The sequence below is a fragment of the Notothenia rossii genome, assembly GCF_949606895.1.
Source record: "Notothenia rossii genome assembly, chromosome: 3".
Lineage (NCBI taxonomy): Eukaryota > Metazoa > Chordata > Actinopteri > Perciformes > Nototheniidae > Notothenia > Notothenia rossii.
Genome location: NC_136901.1, coordinates 2,404,988 through 2,422,615, shown reverse-complemented (window position 1 = coordinate 2,422,615; position 17,628 = coordinate 2,404,988). Strand labels below are relative to the sequence as shown.

General features: G+C 41.3%; 2 protein-coding genes across 2 annotated transcripts in view; both read left to right on the top strand.

Annotated features, from left to right (window-relative positions):
- The first annotated feature begins 2,115 nt into the window (after positions 1-2,115).
- cyp27a2 (cytochrome P450 family 27 subfamily A member 2) lies at positions 2,116-14,141 on the top strand. Its single transcript, XM_079670053.1, has 9 exons — positions 2,116-2,521; positions 3,068-3,258; positions 5,270-5,469; positions 8,288-8,485; positions 8,928-9,091; positions 11,170-11,336; positions 11,519-11,600; positions 11,695-11,922; positions 13,493-14,141. Exons 1-9 carry the CDS (start codon positions 2,276-2,278, stop codon positions 13,607-13,609), a joined length of 1,593 nt encoding a protein of 530 aa, XP_079526179.1. The 5' UTR covers positions 2,116-2,275; the 3' UTR covers positions 13,610-14,141.
- A 2,269-nt stretch (positions 14,142-16,410) lies between these two features.
- The window catches only part of tmem198ab (transmembrane protein 198ab), a 14,890-nt gene continuing 13,672 nt past the window's right edge, over positions 16,411-17,628 (top strand). Inside the window, exon 1 of the mRNA XM_079668965.1 lies at positions 16,411-16,797. The gene's annotated coding sequence lies outside the window, so the exon portion shown is untranslated. The remainder of the gene's footprint in view (positions 16,798-17,628) is intronic.

Here is a 17,628-nt window from a genome sequence, read left to right as displayed (position 1 = left end):
CAAGTTAAATAAGTTACTTAAAACATTACATTACCTGTAAATGTATATAAAGGGTGCGTGTACGTTGTCAGTTTGATTTTTTGTTTAAACGGAAAGCCAAAAAACGGAAATACCAGCCTTTTCCCGTTTTAAATCAAAAACGAAAAAACGTGAAACCAAAGCCGTTTTCCTGTTTATGTTGTCTGAATCAAAAAACGGATAACAAGAAGACCTAATAAAAAAAACGGTCTGATTTTGGTTTTTAATCCGTGTATCTACCGTCCAATTGTTTTTTCTTTATTAAACACGTAAACGGAAGAGCGTCTGAGAGGCGTTTTTGCTTTTTACCTTACTAAATGGTCAAATGGTCATTGGAGCGAGGGGCGGGGCAAAACTCACGGAAGTGATTTCAAAACAAAAGCACTAGTTAGCTAAAATCACACTTTGAATAACTACAGGATCCTGCTGAAGGACCGGTGACTATTATGATTATTATGATTATGATTACCACACTCAATTATCAAGCCCCTGCACCCAGAATGCACATGTTAAAAGCCATGTAACCAATTAGATCACTTAGAAACCTGAGCTTGAACACTTTGTGTACAACAATGGAGGCCACTTTTGGAGAGAGTTAGAGGAAGAGGTAAATGCAATATATTGTATGTTGTCTTCAGTACCATACAGTAACTATGTTCATGTCATCTTCACTCTTAGTAAAGTCATTGTGTCTGATACATGTTATGAGTATTGAGAATAAAACTATTTTTCTGTTTCCACATTGCATGTGTTCATTCATAGTCCATATGCTACATCCGTGCTACAAATGAAAATGCCTAAAACTTTGACTTGAATGTCTTGTTTATTAATCAACTAATGGACAGTGTTTCAATTCAGTTCATGTAAGCCTTACACACACATTCCTCTGCGTCTAGCAGAGCTTCTTAGCAGTTTAGACAAACATCAAATTTATAATGTAGAAACTATCCATCCATCCATCTTCTCCCGCTTATCCGTGGTCGGGTCGCGGAGGTAGCAGTTCCAGCAGAGAGCCCCAAACTAATGTAGAGACTAGTTGGACAAAATAATGCTTCACAACCGTTCCATTGCTGTGTGAACTGTATGAGATATCGTTCTCCCGCTTGCTGCTGGGTGCAGGTGAAAGTAGAGCGACAGTTCTGTTCACATCGCTGACATTTGTCACAGGTAAATCTTGCAGGTATGCAACAAACATGACGTTGTCACACAGCGACAAGCTGGACACTGGATTTGCCGACACAGTACAAACCGAAAGTCAGCGAAATAAAGTTATGCAAAGATTACTTGTATTCTCTATAAACGCATATCTGCATGTGAATGCAGGAATAAACGTACCCTCGGCAGCATGGGCGCCGGAAGCAAGGGGGCCAAGGGTCGTCAGACTTCTGGGTTCCAGGATTGAACTTTTACAGCATTGCCATTATAGCCTCGTGTCTTTTATTTTGAAATATGTTCTTTAACTTCCGGTCCACCGGACTTTTTTTCTTCAAAACGGAAAATGAATGAAATTGTTATCAAAAACCATACCGGACCGTTTTTTTAATAAGGTCTTTTTGTTATCCGTTTTTTGATTCAGAAAACGGCGTTGGTTTCCCGTTTTTTCGTTTTTGATTTAAAACAAAAAAAGGCTGGTATTTTCGTTTTTTTGGTTCAAACGAAAAATCAAACTAACAAAACGTACACGGACCACCATAAAGTATATATTAAAAGGAATATAAAAAATTGTACATGTGTATGAATGAATTACAGAGTAGTTCCTATTCCTATTGCAGGATGTTCTGTGTTTATTTATATATATATTGGTGTCAACATAATACTGAAAATCGCTTGAATTGGACTTTTATTCAATTAAATAATTGTAATCTTTGGGTTTATAATGCTCTTATTATGTGTGCATTTTATGCATGTTATACTTGTTGACATGATTGAAATGCTAAATACAGGATGTTATATTTCAATATTTGTATGATATTATATACTTGGTAATATGATATCTGAAAGTTAAATAAATTTTAAAAAGACAGTTCTCATTTGCATAATTATTTGCATTAAAATCAATGATCTTTTTACACAGTAACCTACCTACATTGATTTAATGATCAACTATTCCTCGAGTACCACACGGTCCCTGCAGGGTGATACACACACACACACCCACGCACACACCCGCGCACACGAACGCACACACACACACACACAAACACACACACACACACACACACACACACACACAAACACTCTCACAGATTCTTCCACCATGGGTTCCTCGACAACCCGGGCTCTCCGGCTCCAGGCTCTCTGTCCCCGGACACTTCCTGCTGCTCGACCCGGTGTGGAGCTCCGTTCCCGGGGCTCCACCGGCCTGGACCAGACCCTGAACCTCCAGGCCGACATCGAGGCTGGGAAAACGAAGAGCATCGATGATCTGCCCGGCCCCAGTTTAGCCACCACTCTGTACTGGTTATTCATCAAAGGATACGCGGACAAGAGCCACTTGCTGCAGGTACAGAGCGGACCACTGCACGATACATGTTCTTTTTAACAGTGTAGCTGTTATGTACACCGCTGAAAAGCAATAACTAATATTTGTTCATGTTTTAGCAACAACTGTTTCCTTTCAGAGCAAATGCATTCAGGCAAAACTCCTTACATTTTTTTTTTTTTTTTGCGAGAGAGATAAAAAGTCAGGTTTTGAGTTTTTTGTGGACTTTCTATTGTTATTATAAAGTTACTATACATTTAAAATCAGAAATACAAAATTCCTGGGAGGAAAATGGATTTGGTTGCTAAAAAAGTAAAATAACAACAAAATCAATTAACATTACATTTTTTAGTAAAGTAAAAACAACAAGAAATATGTGCCACGGTGTACCACAATTCAAAACAACAATAAATATGTAACAATATGTACATTACAATATAAACAGTATAGTATAAATGCTTTAATTTGAATAGAGTTGTAAACTGCTTTGTTATGACAACGTTTCATAATTTGCCCCACTGTAAATGAACACATTGCATGCTTTTATTTTTGACGCTCTGTTTGCAGGATGTGCAGAAGAACCTCTTCGGGCCCATCTGGCGGTCCCGGTTCGGTCCGTTCGACATCGTGAACGTGGCGTCGCCGGAGCTGATCGAAGAGGTGATCCGGCAGGAGGGAAAGTTCCCGGTCAGGTGTGATCTGCCCCACTGGAAGGAGTACCGGGACCTCAGGGGCCAGGCCTACGGGCTGCACGTCGAGTGAGTACATATTTTATTATTAGGGCCGGGACTCGATTAAAAAAATTAATCTAATTAATTAGAGGCTTTGTAATTAATTAATCGCAATTAATCGCATTTTTAATCACATATAAATATTTGACCTGAGAACAGTGAGAAGCAATTTTTTTCACATGGATTTTAGTATACCATTGAATAATGACTGAATACATAAGCTTAAGCAACAAAACATTGTTTATTTTTTTCAAGGATGTACTTAACCAAGACCAACAGAAAAGTGCAATTTTTGCCATAAAGTGTAGCAATAGCATATTTAGGAATATAGTACATTTCAGAGATTCAGGTAGCCTATAGGTACCTATAGGCTATTTTACCTTCTGTAAACCTTCTGTTTTACCTTCTGTAAACTATAACACTTTGTTTTTGAAGTAAAACACAATACTTTCAAGTACATTCAGAACATTGGAAACCCTGACTATTAGAAAACATCTCTCTGTTGCTTCAGAGGCCAGAACAGACTTTGTTGATTTACCAACTGTTGATTTAAAAAATCTAATCAATTTCAGTCCAACTCTCTCAATAACCTTGGCCAAAACAATAAACAGTTCAACATAAAGTGCCAGTTGCACCAACAACATAATAAATAGTTCAACATAAAGTGTACTGTACCATTTAAAATAAAATAAAAAAGTGCCAGTGATTGACCTCAATCCCTCCTATTCTTCCAATATCCTAGTGAAAAATAAAATCTCTCTGTTGCATAGGCCACTGTTTGATCAACGCGAATTGGGTGTGGGTCCTTGTACTCCGAGTCGGGCTAACGTCCACGCTAGCTTCCACGCTAGCTGCTATAGGTTTTGCATTGAGGTGATACTTGAGGCTTGATGTGCTGCGGTGATATGCAAATTCCTTTTTGCATAATTTGCAAACAACCGTGCTCTTATTGACGCTTCCATCCGTCCGTTTTTTAAAACAAAATGTCCCATCCACGGGGCCAACCAAAGCGGTCTCATCAGCTTGTTCGTTCATGTTTGACTATTGTTCACTGTGGTTTGTTGTTGTTTGAAGTCATGAACGTTAGTTGGTGCTCCAGTATAATCGGTATCCCTGAAACTCATCCAGTGAGAAACGTTCCGCGGTGCAAAAATAAGTGCGATTAAAATGCGTAATTTTTTTTACCGCGTTGATTTTTGTGTAATTAATTAATCTTAATTAACGCGTTAAAGTCCCGGCCCTATTTATTATATATATATTAACATTGAGAAGTTAGAATAGAAATCTGCACTTTGTACTACAATTACTTTAGTGAATATGCCTTGATGAAGTGATAACGGAGTTCCTCAGGGCTCCATCACCGGGCCCCTGGAGTTTAAGGTCTCGTTCACACCAGCTTTGTTTAGTCCGGTTGAATCGAACCCTGGAGCGTTTCACCGCTCGGTGCGGCTCGTTTCGGTCGGTGTGAACACAGTCTGAGACCAAAACACAGGAAGCGTTGATATGATCTCCAGATTAACAGCAGCATGAAAATAACCTGCCGATGCTTCAGGCTCCGGTGGAAATTGCCTGGATTTGTGTTTTTCCCCCTTAATGTCAGACCAATTGTTGAACAGCATCTCGTGCACATGACTTGTGTTTAAAGTGATAGTCCGTTTGAGTTCTGCCCCTGTGAACCAGAGAAGCGGACTATTAGGAGTGAATGTGTGGCGGGAATTTATGTATCAAATGTGTATAGAGAATCAAACCATTCAGCTGTCTTTGTTGTATTCTATTTCTTGCAATAAAGTTCAGTCAGTCTGCAGAGAGGAAGACCAAGAGTAGAGTTTGGGTTATTTAAACCATGGGCATCGCAGCCATTACATTATACATTATCGCAGCCTTTTTAAAATGATTAGTTTAGACCCCCCCACTTTTACCATGTGGAAAGTCCGTGCATCGGTCTATCCACTCGTTGCTCTCTGTAGAGCGCCGTGTCAGTGCTTCACTATCAAATCCATTCCACTTGCTTATAAAAAAAACCTCTTTTCCTCTCTAGAACCGGACCAGAGTGGTACAGGATCCGTGGGGCTCTGAACCCGAAGATGCTGAAGCTGCATGAGGTGTCGGCGTTCGCTCCCATCATCCACCAGGTGGTTGGAGATCTGCTGCGACGTGTAGAGATCCTGCGGAGGAAGAGCGAGGACGGAAACACGGTCTCAGATCTGACCAGCGAGCTCTACAAGTTCGGCTTCGAAGGTGGGAAACACAGAGGGGACTCAAATCAGACATGCCTCACACACTCATACCCAGAGGGGGGAAGTAGTGGAGTACAAATACTTCGTTACTGTACTTAAGTACATTTATCTGGTATCAGTTCTTTACTCCACTACTGTTAGAAAAATATCACTCGTCAGCAGCTTGGTCTTCAATATCAGGATACAAGTGGTCCTCACAAACAGGGCTGCGTGGGACACATGGTTCCCAGAGTCCTTGATATGCTGATATACAAGAGAGGGAGTTACAGTCAACAAGATGGAAGAATACTGATTCAGAGCAGTATTCTGACATTGGTTCAGATCAGCTAAGGCCTGCGTAAGCAATAAGCATGACAGTCCTATGCCTCTCTCTCTAGGGGCTGTGTCATCATGCCAATCTGAGGAACATAGCTTCAACACAGTGTCTCATGAGCGTCATCCATGTAGTCAGACATCCGGCTACGTACACAGCTACGTAGGGCCTCTGTTATCACGCTGCTCTGATACAGAAGGGACATTCACTAGTTTCCCAACAACTACTTATTTTTCTAACAACTTTTACTTTGACTTCTTACATGTTGAACACAAATACCTGTACTTTCTACTTCTTACATGTTGAACACAAACACCTGTACTTTCTACTTCTTACATGTTGAACACAAACACCTGTACTTTCTACTTCTTACATGTTGAACACAAATACCTGTACTTTCTACTTCTTACATGTTGAACACAAACACCTGTACTTTCTACTTCTTACATGTTGAACACAAACACCTGTACTTTCTATTTCTTACATGTTGAACACAAACACCTGTACTTTCTACTTCTTACATGTTGAACACAAATACCTGTACTTTCTACTTCTTACATGTTGAACTCAAATACCTGTACTTTCTACTTCTTACATGTTGAACTCAAATACCTGTACTTTCTACTTCTTACATGTTGAACACAAATACCTGTACTTTCTACTTCTTACATGTTGAACTCAAATACCTGTACTTTCTACTTCTTACATGTTGAACTCAAATACCTGTACTTTCTACTTCTCACATGTTGAACACTAATACCTGTACTTTCTACTTCTTACATGTTGAACACAAATACCTGTACTTTCTACTTCTCACATGTTGAACTCAAATACCTGTACTTTCTACTTCTTACATGTTGAACACAAATACCTGTACTTTCTACTTCTCACATGTTGAACACAAATACCTGTACTTTCTACTTCTTACATGTTGAACTCAAACACCTGTACTTTCTACTTCTCTCATTTCCCAAACAGGCTGGTTCCTTTAGTCTGAATGTGTGTTTGGTGGCGTGATCATTATTATTTAGAGTCATTGCGTGCCTATTGATTTGAACACGATCCGTGTATCCATCATTTCCTGGTCTTCTCTAAAGAAGAGGGACCAATGGAAACGTTGTCATGTTGCCGTTGGTCACCATGGAAACATTCATTAGCTAACAATGACATTATTGTTCTATTAATATAAAGGGAGGTCAGGTACTCTTTAAAACAGCTGCTAGTTATGGGTACTTTTTACTGAAGTACATTTCAAAGTTCTTTACTTTGACTTGAGGAAAGAAGTTTAGTCAGTTCTTCTACTTTTACCAGAGTACTTTTAAACACGAGTATCTGTACTTCTACTTGAGTAAAGGATGTGTGTACTTCTACTTTTACCAGAGTATTTTTAAACACGAGTATCTGTACTTCTACTTGAGTAAAGGGTGTACTTTTGCCATCAAACACAAACATTTCCCCAAATCTGAGGTCTTTTTTGAAGCTGTTATATCCTCTGTTTCTTACCCTCCTCTCTATCGCTGCTTTCTGCTTGTTCTTATGGTTCATGGTGTGAATTCCTCTTTATTCTCCCCCTCAGGAGAACAATCCGGCTTCATTCCCAGAACACATTCCTAACCCCCCAGCTCCGATCCCCTCGGGAAACACATTTTAACATTAAGGTTTATCCTCTGATTCTGCCCCGGGCCACGTTTTAGTAGAGGAGACAGTCATCCATCAAGCATCTGGCACAGTCCATTGAAAGTGAATATTTGCCAGCTCCGCCTCACTAACGCTGCTGTGTGACTGAAATTAAGTCGTAGTCCATTTATGCTACAACAACCTCGATCAAACAGAAGTTTTAGCCAACTATAGAGCCACTTCTAATCTTCCATTCCTCTAAAAATCCTTGAGAAAGCAGTCGCCGAACAGTTGATGATTACTTATAAAAAACAATGATATATTTGAGGATTCTCAGTCTGGCTTTAGAACACAACATAGCACAGAGACAGCTCTTGTTAAATTCACAAATGACCTTCGAACAGCTTCAGACAAAGTCTCTATTCTTGTCTTCTCAGTGCTGCATTTGATACTATCAACCACCCTATTGCAAAGACTAGAGCACTTGAACACACTTGGCATAAAGGGAACTGCTTTAGGCTGGTTTAGGTCTATCTGAACGCTCTCCGTTTGTGTGTGTCAGCAATAAGTCTTCCTTGCAAACTAAAGTTAGCCAAGGCTTGTAGCGGCCAAAGCTCCCTATGAGTTATGCGCTGAGAGGCTAAAAGTTGCTCGAAAAACAAACAATATACAACTCCAGAGCAAACGATCAACAGAAAGTATCAGAGCCATACACCCTCTCCTCTACGTCATGTCCCAGAACCGGCATCCAACAGTTGACCTAAATACCAACTACACCCACGTGACAATAGCTGGAAGTGATAAACAATGAGAATTAAACGTGATGCAAACAGAAGATAATCATCTCCTACAGTGCTGAAATGCATCATGTGACTTCCTCCTCCTACAGGTATCTCCTCCATCTTGTTTGAGACCCGGATGGGATGCCTTCAGGAGGAGATCCCCCCCGAAACGCTGCGCTTCATCGCGGCGGCTAACGACATGCTAACGCTCTCTGAAACGGTGATTCTTTTCCCCCGATGGAGCCGCGGCGTCCTGCCCTTCTGGGGGCGCTTCGTTCAGGCCTGGGACGACCTCTATGACGTAGGTATGCAGCACCAGAGGCTTCCTGCAGAACACTTCTGGGTTCACTGTGGGATGAGTGTGGGACACCATGTCTCTCTTATGGCTTTTTTAGTGATTGTTTTAGTGATTTTCTTAGTTATTCTTTTGTGATTCTTTGCTGATATTTTGGTGATATTTTGCAGATATTTTGCCGATATGTTGGTGTTTTTTTATAATCTTTTTTTAAGGTAATTTGCTAATTGTTTGCAGATTTCTTGAAAAAAGTTAGCAGAATTTTTCCAGACTGTTTGCTGGTTGATCCGGCAGAAAAGAGGATAACACATTTAAGTTAATTCACACACAATGCATTTATCTTCAAACATAATCAAGCATATAATAATAACTTTACAAATGTTATTTAAACTCTCAGCGTACAAAGATATAAACTACGTCAGCTGTTATTAATTGAACGTTTCTCCGTGCAGCTCGGACCCTCATCGACAGGAGGATCTGCGAGATCGAGGCTCAGGTGAGCAGCGGAGAGCCGGCGGAGGGCTTGTATCTGACGTACCTGCTGACCTCAGACCGGCTGAGCAGGAGCGAGGTTTACACCAGCGTCACGGAGCTGCTGCTGGGGGGGGTCGACACGGTGAGCAGTGCATGCTGGGAGTTTCAGCCTACAGGTTTCTGTGATATCTTGGTGGTTATTTGGTGATTTTTTGGTGATTTTTTGGTGATTTTTGTAGATATTTTTGTCGTTTTTTTTGCTCAAAGCTATGCTGCAGGTATTTAGAACATCATACACACAGAAAATAAACCCTTTATAAGAAACAACAAGCGCTCAATTAGTCAAAAAGATAAGATACAAATGAAAGTAATTCCAAATAACTCTATTTCTTTGGAATTAGAGTTGTCCTAAAACATACAAAACATTTACTTTGAACCCTGTCTGCAGAAAGTCCATGGAAAGTCAAGATTAAGAACCAAGATAAACATTTAAAATACACATGCTTTATCGTCATTTGCACAGCAGTTCTAGGGTTGGCAATAAAAGTTCCCAAAAGACCCAGATTTCTCCAAAAAAACAATATACTTAAGACAATAAAGATATTAGAAATAATTAGCAAGTGACACATTGGTGCATGCGAGAAATAAGACAGAAAGTCAAATGAAAGACTGTGCAGAGGAATCCTGTAGATATGCTGTAGTGTTGAACCCCCTGCTCCTCACAGGGAGACTCGTTCAGGAAACCTGCAACAACAACACCGAGTTCAGGTTGTGTTTCTTCACGTTGAGCAGCTACAGAGCCCGTCGGCCTGCATTCCTAACGAGGCGAGGCTGTAGCAGTAGAGATCACCATGTGTACAACATTTAAACACTGTGCCAACAATATGGAGAAAGTAAGGAAAGATCCTGCTTCTCTGCTGAGCCGATTGCCAAATCAAAAGAATCTCTTGCTTCAGGGTTCGGATGACTTATCATGATATTATTCATGCATGCGCTCTGAAGATGATTCAGGTAAACCCTCTCTGACAGCAGTGTGTGATGGCAAGAGTACACACATCCTTTACTCAAGTAGAAGTACACACATCCTTTACTCAAGTAGAAGTACACATACTCGTGTTTAAAAATACTCTGGTAAAAGTAGAAGTACTCACTAAACTTCTTTACTCAAGTAAAAGTAAAGAACTTTGAAATGTACTTCAGTAAAAAGTACCCATAACTAGCAGCTGTTTTAAAGAGTACCTGACCTCCCTTTATATTAATAGAACAATAATGTCATTGTTAGCTAATGAATGTTTCCATGGTGACCAACGGCAACATGACAACGTTTTCATTGGTCCCTCTTCTTTAGAGAAGACCAGGAAATGATGGATACACGGATCGTGTTCAAATCAATAGGCACGCAATGACTCTAAATAATAATGATCACGCCACCAAACACACATTCAGACTAAAGGAACCAGCCTGTTTGGAAAATGAGAGAAGTAGAAAGTACAGGTATTTGTGTTCAACATGTAAGAAGTAGAAAGTACAGGTATTTGAGTTCAACATGTGAGAAGTAGAAAGTACAGGTATTTGAGTTCAACATGTAAGAAGTAGAAAGTACAGGTATTTGAGTTCAACATGTAAGAAGTAGAAAGTACAGGTATTTGTGTTCAACATGTGAGAAGTAGAAAGTACAGGTATTTGAGTTCAACATGTAAGAAGTAGAAAGTTCAGGTATTTGTGTTCAACATGTAAGAAGTAGAAAGTTCAGGTATTTGTGTTCAACATGTAAGAAGTAGAAAGTACAGGTATTTGAGTTCAACATGTAAGAAGTAGAAAGTACAGGTATTTGTGTTCAACATGTGAGAAGTAGAAAGTACAGGTATTTGAGTTCAACATGTGAGAAGTAGAAAGTACAGGTATTTGAGTTCAACATGTAAGAAGTAGAAAGTACAGGTATTTGAGTTCAACATGTAAGAAGTAGAAAGTACAGGTATTTGAGTTCAACATGTAAGAAGTAGAAAGTACAGGTATTTGAGTTCAACATGTAAGAAGTAGAAAGTACAGGTATTTGGGTTCAACATGTAAGAAGTAGAAAGTACAGGTATTTGAGTTCAACATGTAAGAAGTCGAAGTAAAAAGTTGTGGACTAAAGTACTGATACCAGAAAAATGTGCAGTAACGAAGTATTTGTACTCCACTACTTCCCCCCTCTGATTCCTCCCTCCTCTTCTTCAGACCTCCAACACTTTGTCGTGGACCCTGTACCACCTGGCGAGGGACGGGGGGGCTCAGGAGCGTCTCCACAGAGAGGTGGTCTCCGTGTGTCCGGACCTCCAGGAGCCAAACTCTGACGACCTGAGCCGGATGCCCTTCCTGAAGGCCGTCATCAAGGAGACACTGCGGTGAGAAATATCTGCCAGTCAGAACATCCTCAGGGAACGCTTTGTGAGGCAACAGTACAAAACAATGAAGTGGTGATTCATGTGTTCCCTGAACCAGGTGGAGTTAGAACAAACTGTCCTGAACAACCTCAACCCTGTCATCTTTATTATGCAAATGATATTCTTCTGCCTCTCTCCTCCAGCCTCTATCCCGTGGTTCCTGGAAACGGACGCTTCGTTTCGGAGGACGAGGTGGTCGTGGGAAACTACTGGTTCCCAAAGAAGGTGCTAATGTCCAGGATATGACGCTGCTTCAAGTGCTCCGTTAACTTTAAACGACTGAAAAGAACATTCACGTTCAACTATTTCATTTTCCCAGACGCAGTTCCACCTGTGCCACTACTCGCTCTGTCACGATGAAGGTCAGTTTGAAGACGCAGAGCTCTTCAAGCCGGAGCGATGGCTGCGAGGCGATTCCTCTCGAAGCAAACCGAGAACCGGATCCTACAATCATCATCCGTACAGCTTCATCCCGTTCGGGGTGGGGGTGCGAGGCTGCGTCGGGAAGAGGGTGGCGGAGATGGAGATGTTCTTCGCTCTGTCCAGGGTGAGAGACACCGACAGGAAGTTAAAACATCTCTCCAGTTAATACTAAGAGAGAGAGAGAGAGAGAGAGAGAGAGAGAGAGAGAGAGAGAGAGAGAGAGAGAGAGAGAGAGAGAGGAGGGAACGGGTGATCTGAGCCAGCACACTTCTGAGTCAAAGTGACGTTACTCTTCCCACAGGATTCAACCACATATCCTCGAACCCCCTGACCTGATGAGACTGTGTTTACAAAAGGCTTTGAGCTCCAGCTCTTTGGCAGAGAAACATTTATCTACCTGCAGTTGTTATAATGATGTTAAACAGATGTTAGCATCCATGTTGAGAGAGGAGCTGAAGAACCCAGTTTGTCACGGAGCCCAAACCCAATGAGGCTCACACGTATCATCTCCGAGGGTCTGCACATTTCTGAGTTGAATGTACCCTGTATTGCAGGGGTTGGCAACCCCTGGCACGCGTGCCAGCATTGGCACGCGGCACCGTAACCAGTGGCACACTAGGAATAAGTGGAATAAGTGTGCAAAAATATTTAAATTGTATTTTCGGATCCTGAACGAGACCGCCGCCAGAGCGCGTCTCCCCGTTACCTGCAGAAGGAAGCCATGCACGCAACGCAGCCCCGCTCTCTTTATCTCCAGGCGACTTTCTGCCGCTTTCCTCCGTGGTGCAGTGCTGATCGTTTCACCACGGAGGAAAGCACTTCACTAATTCCAGTACCCAAAAGGAGCTGTATAAATGCCGCAGTTTTTGCGTGGCTGTGTATTTAGTTGAAAGCCCAGTGGCGATCTGCTCATCTCTCATCTAAATAATGTGCTACAAAGGGGCGGACTGGCCATCTGTGTGTTGAACTTTCCTGTCGGCTCCCAGACCGTAGTCGAGGAGGGAAGAAGCAACAAGCTTCAGGTTCAATAACCCACTTTAGCTTAAATGACTGGAGAGAGGCAAGCTCTTCTTAGGAGGCCGTTGCATTTATTTAGCTGTTCTTCTGTTTCACAAAATACATCACAGACCTCTGTTTTTCTGCTGCCTCGTTTCACTTCCAGAAACAAACACACGTTCCCTCACTGTCGCTCTACCATCCACACACACACATGCACAAGCCACACCCCTCTTTCTCTCTCTCTTAAAGGGACAGCGATCTCATCTCACTCTGCACGACCCTAATATCATAACATGTGTGTTCTGGATAATCACAGAACGGACGACCGTCCTTATTATTATGCCGTTTAAACCAATTATTTAAATGTGTTTGTTAAATTCGACATCATGTAAGTTGCGCTGACAGGTCCACACACTACTTCCCCGCAGCCCCGCCCTCCTGCTGATAGTTCGCTCTTCTAACCCCCCCCCCCCCGTTGATAATTCTCGATCGTTGGCACGCTGATAAATTTTTTTTTTTTAAATGGCACTTCATATCAAAAAGGTGGCCGACCCCTGCTGTATGGTATATGATATATTTCAGCAGAAAAAGTTCATTTTGATGTTTGTACTTTTGCGCTTTTACTCAAGTGTTGTCATGAATGCAGGACTACCTTGTTGTCAGAGTGTGATATTAACACTTTGGTGGTCTTCCAGCTGATGCAGAAGTTCGAGGTGCAGCCTGAGCCCGGTGCACCCGTGGTGGAGCCCAAAACTCGAACTCTGCTCATCCCCGGGAAGCCCATCAACCTGCGCTTCCTGCCGCGAGCCTGAGGGATTCTGCTGAAAATATTCAAAGTGTGCAACACAAGTCAAACTATATCTCTGTCTTCACTCTTTGAATGCAGCATCGTGCACAGGACGAAATGCACGCACGTATGCACACACTTTACTAAAATAAGTCACTGAATGACAGCATAAAATACTTATTTTAAGACCAATTACAGGGCATTTCTGTTAATCATTTATCCATGTCTGCTTTGACTGGAAGAGATGCAGCACACTAAGCACTGTGACTTCAATACAGGAGTTAATTAATCAAATGACAGTCCTGATACTCTCAGCGCATAGCATAGCATCACTGTGAGACTAATAACATCAAATACAATGTTTTTTAACGTCAATAAAGGTATGAGGCAAGACATGGAAGGAGAAGAGGGAAGTAAACGAGGAGGCGATGAAGGAAAGGAAGAATGAGAAAGGAGGTAGTGTTTGCACCAATCCTGGAAGATTCTTAATACTGTTGTTATCCTGTAGATATCTGCTTTAAATGCTTTTCCACAAATAAAAATGTACATATTGTCAATGCATTGTTGCCTCATCTCTCTGGATGTTGCGGTGAGAGCAGTTATTCTCAAGTGGGGGTACGCGGACCCCTAGGGGTACGTTGGGGTTGTTTAATTATTATAATTGTTTTTCAGTTAAAATGTGGTTTAATACATAAGACACTGATGGCATATAACTTTGCCAATGTTTTGACACTAAATTGGGTACCACTTTACAATAAGACTACCCTCAGGGTTTATAATTAGGTTATGATTTAGGTTGTGAACACTTTATTAATCATTATGAACCATTTATAAACCAGTTCTAACATAGCTTTCATACATCAACACAGGCTCACTATTTGGCAAGATGACTAAGCCTTATATTGGCTACTTAGCGAGAATCAACTCAGTGAGCAACAGATACCAAGGATGCTGGCTGATGAAGGAGACGAAGTAAGCGAGGTCGCCCTGTTTACCTCATGTCTTATAAAAGCTTATTAATGATTTATAAAGTGTTCACAACCTAATTAATAAATGAATGAATTAAGGAGTTAATAAATGTCACACTGATGGGACATCACTATTGTAATTATTTGTATAGGCTTTTTCTATCAAAAATGTTCGGGGTCGGTCAGGGGTACTTGACTGAGAACATTTTTCAAAGGGGAACATTACTGAAAAAAGTTTGAGAAGCTCTGTCTCAGAGGACTGAAAGTGGGTTGTAAAGGTATACCTCTGCAGCCCCCTGCTGGACTCAGTGTATTACATTTAGGATAACATAAGTGTAAATAACTTCAGCATTATTAGACAATCACAGCACAACGTGAAACAAAAATATGGTCATACTTTAAAATCAAAGTGTGTCACTTAAATAGTTTTAAACCATCCAAAAGTAAACATTTGAGAGTCCAAATTTAAGCACATAATTAAACACATGTGAAGGATTGACTGTTGATTTGTGAATGCTTATATATTTCTCTGGAATTTGTTAGATTTTTTAATGTGAACTATAGTCTTAAAGACCCTCGCTTCCGGTGTTTTTGATCAGCTTGACATCGATGACGTCGAGCCACGCGCACTGCAAAAGATTTCACGTGACTTTACTTCTATTTGCACATTTGCAGAAGAGACAGAAATACATGTGAGTTCTTCTTGCTGGGTCTTTTCAATCATAAATGGTCATGCATTGTGTAAAAAAAACACAGTTTGATTCCACCACTGTCTATTATGCATGTAATAAATACCATTTAGAGAATAAACTATAAGTATTTTTTCCGCTTTGGGGTAAGGTAAGGTAATAAGGTAAGGTAAGGTAAGGTAAGGTACAGTAAGTAAGGTAGGAAAGGTGAGGTGAGGTGAGGTAAGGTAGGTAAGGTAGGTAAGGTAGGTAAGGTAAGGTAAGGTAAGGTAAGGTAAGGTAGGTAAGGTAAGGTAAGGTAAGGTAAGGTAGGTAAGGTAAGGTATGTAAGGTAGGTAAGGGAAGGTATGTAAGGTAGGTAAGGTAAGGTAGGTAAGGTAGGTAAGGTAAGGTATGTAAGGTAGGTAAGGTAAGGTAAGGTAAGGTAAGGTAGGTAAGTAAGGTAGGTAAGGTAAGGTAAGGTAAGGTATGTAAGGTAAGTTAAGGTAAGGTAAGGTAAGGTAGGTAAATAAGGTATGTAAGGTAGGTAAGGTAAGGTAAGGTAAGGTGAGGTAGGTGAGGTAAGGTAAGGTAAGGTATGTAAGGTAAGGTAAGGTAAGGTAAGGTGAGGTAGGTGAGGTAAGGTAAGGTAAGTTAAGGTAAGGTTTTCAGACACAATCAATTCAAAGTGCTTTACATCAACATTAACACTTAACAGGAAGACAACAGAAAGGAACACAATAAATAAACACAATGGAATAACAGATTCATAGAAACTATGCATAAAAGACATACAGAATAGTTTAAACACAACATTGGGGGCCGAGGTTCAAACCCCACTGCATGTCGTTGTGTCCCTGAGACACTTCGCCCCAAATTGCTCCTGTGTGGATTGTCCACAGTATCGAGTATGTAAGTCGCTTTGGATAAAAGCGACTAGCAAGTGACATGTAATGTAATATCTATCAGCGACATTGATGTCAAGTGATGTTTGGATCGGGACTACTGTTTATGATTTTTGTACTGTTTCTGGTTTTATGTAAAGCGTCTTTGAGCATTAGGAAAAGCACTGTAAAAATCCAATGTATTATTATAAAAAAATGTATAATGTCAATACAGTAGGTGGCGCTAAAACAAGTTACAAGGGGTGCATTTAAAAGGTAAGCCTCTAGGAGCCGCTGCGGATTTTCCTCACTTAGATTTTTTGTCAGGCTCTGACAGGTCTGGTTATTTCTTGCAGTGGAGGCCAGTTTCTCAGTTTCTCCCCTGACGCACCGGGAGCATCTTCCTCCATCAGATGCACCCGGAGTCTGCTGCTCACACACCTTTAATATCCAGCTGTTTACCCGGCATGTAACCCGGGTTATTGCTCTGTTTCCAGGCCCGGTTTGTGTGTCGTTTCCCCCCATGGAGGAATAGCCGGGTCGGGGATCCACTGCCCTGCAGGCTGCGGGGAAACACGGATCTCCACACCGACGGGAGTACACCCAAGTCGGGGATAAAAAGGTTGAAAATGGTGGATGTTTCTGGCTTCTCTTGCCGTCATGTGAACGCGGACGAACGTGCCGGGGATGATGGTGAGTGTCCGCGCACCGTGCGTCTCTTTTTTCTCAAACACTCACACACACCTGCTGTCAAACACCATGCAGTATTGATAGATTCCTCCGAAGAGAGGCTCCTGAAGGCAGCATACAGGATGATTTGATGGAGGTCAGTGGGCGGATTGTCGGTGTGTCTGACCCGGATGGCCGCACCAGGGTCGATCATCCTGTCAGTGGATCTGTACAGAGAACATGGATGCATGGACATATGGTGTTTAACTGAGAGAGTTGTGTTTTTTCCGCTGTCTGTAGCTCTTCAGAGGTCCCTGAAGGGGTCTCAGACAAACTGAGTTTAAGATCAATTCAGGTTAAATATTCTTATGATGAACAGTGATGGAAAGCACATCTTCTTAATACTCATTCAAGCTACTATGCTGAAAGGTAATATTGTACTTTTACTCCTCTCTGTATCTGACAGCTGTAGTTTCCGAGTATCAGCTGATACAGAATATAAATAAACATGTAGAATGAGGTCTGGTGTAACTGAGTGGTTCATCGAGTAACAGACAGGATTCTCCTTTGTTTTCTATCAAATGTAAAACACTATGAACTTGGAGACTATTTGTGGTTCCTGGAGACACCAAGGGGTCCTCCTCTGGGTTTGATTTTAAGTGAGAGGTTGATGCAGGTATCTGTCTTCAAAGCAGTAATCTGACTTCAGGCTGCTCTGCAATATCTCTGGGTGTGTGTGTTCATCAGGACTCAAACACAACCAGCTGTGCATTCATTATGCATTTCTGTTTATTATATTTACCTGGTTAATAGTTCACAAGTTGATGTGATGGTGTTTATAGAAGTGTCAGAGCT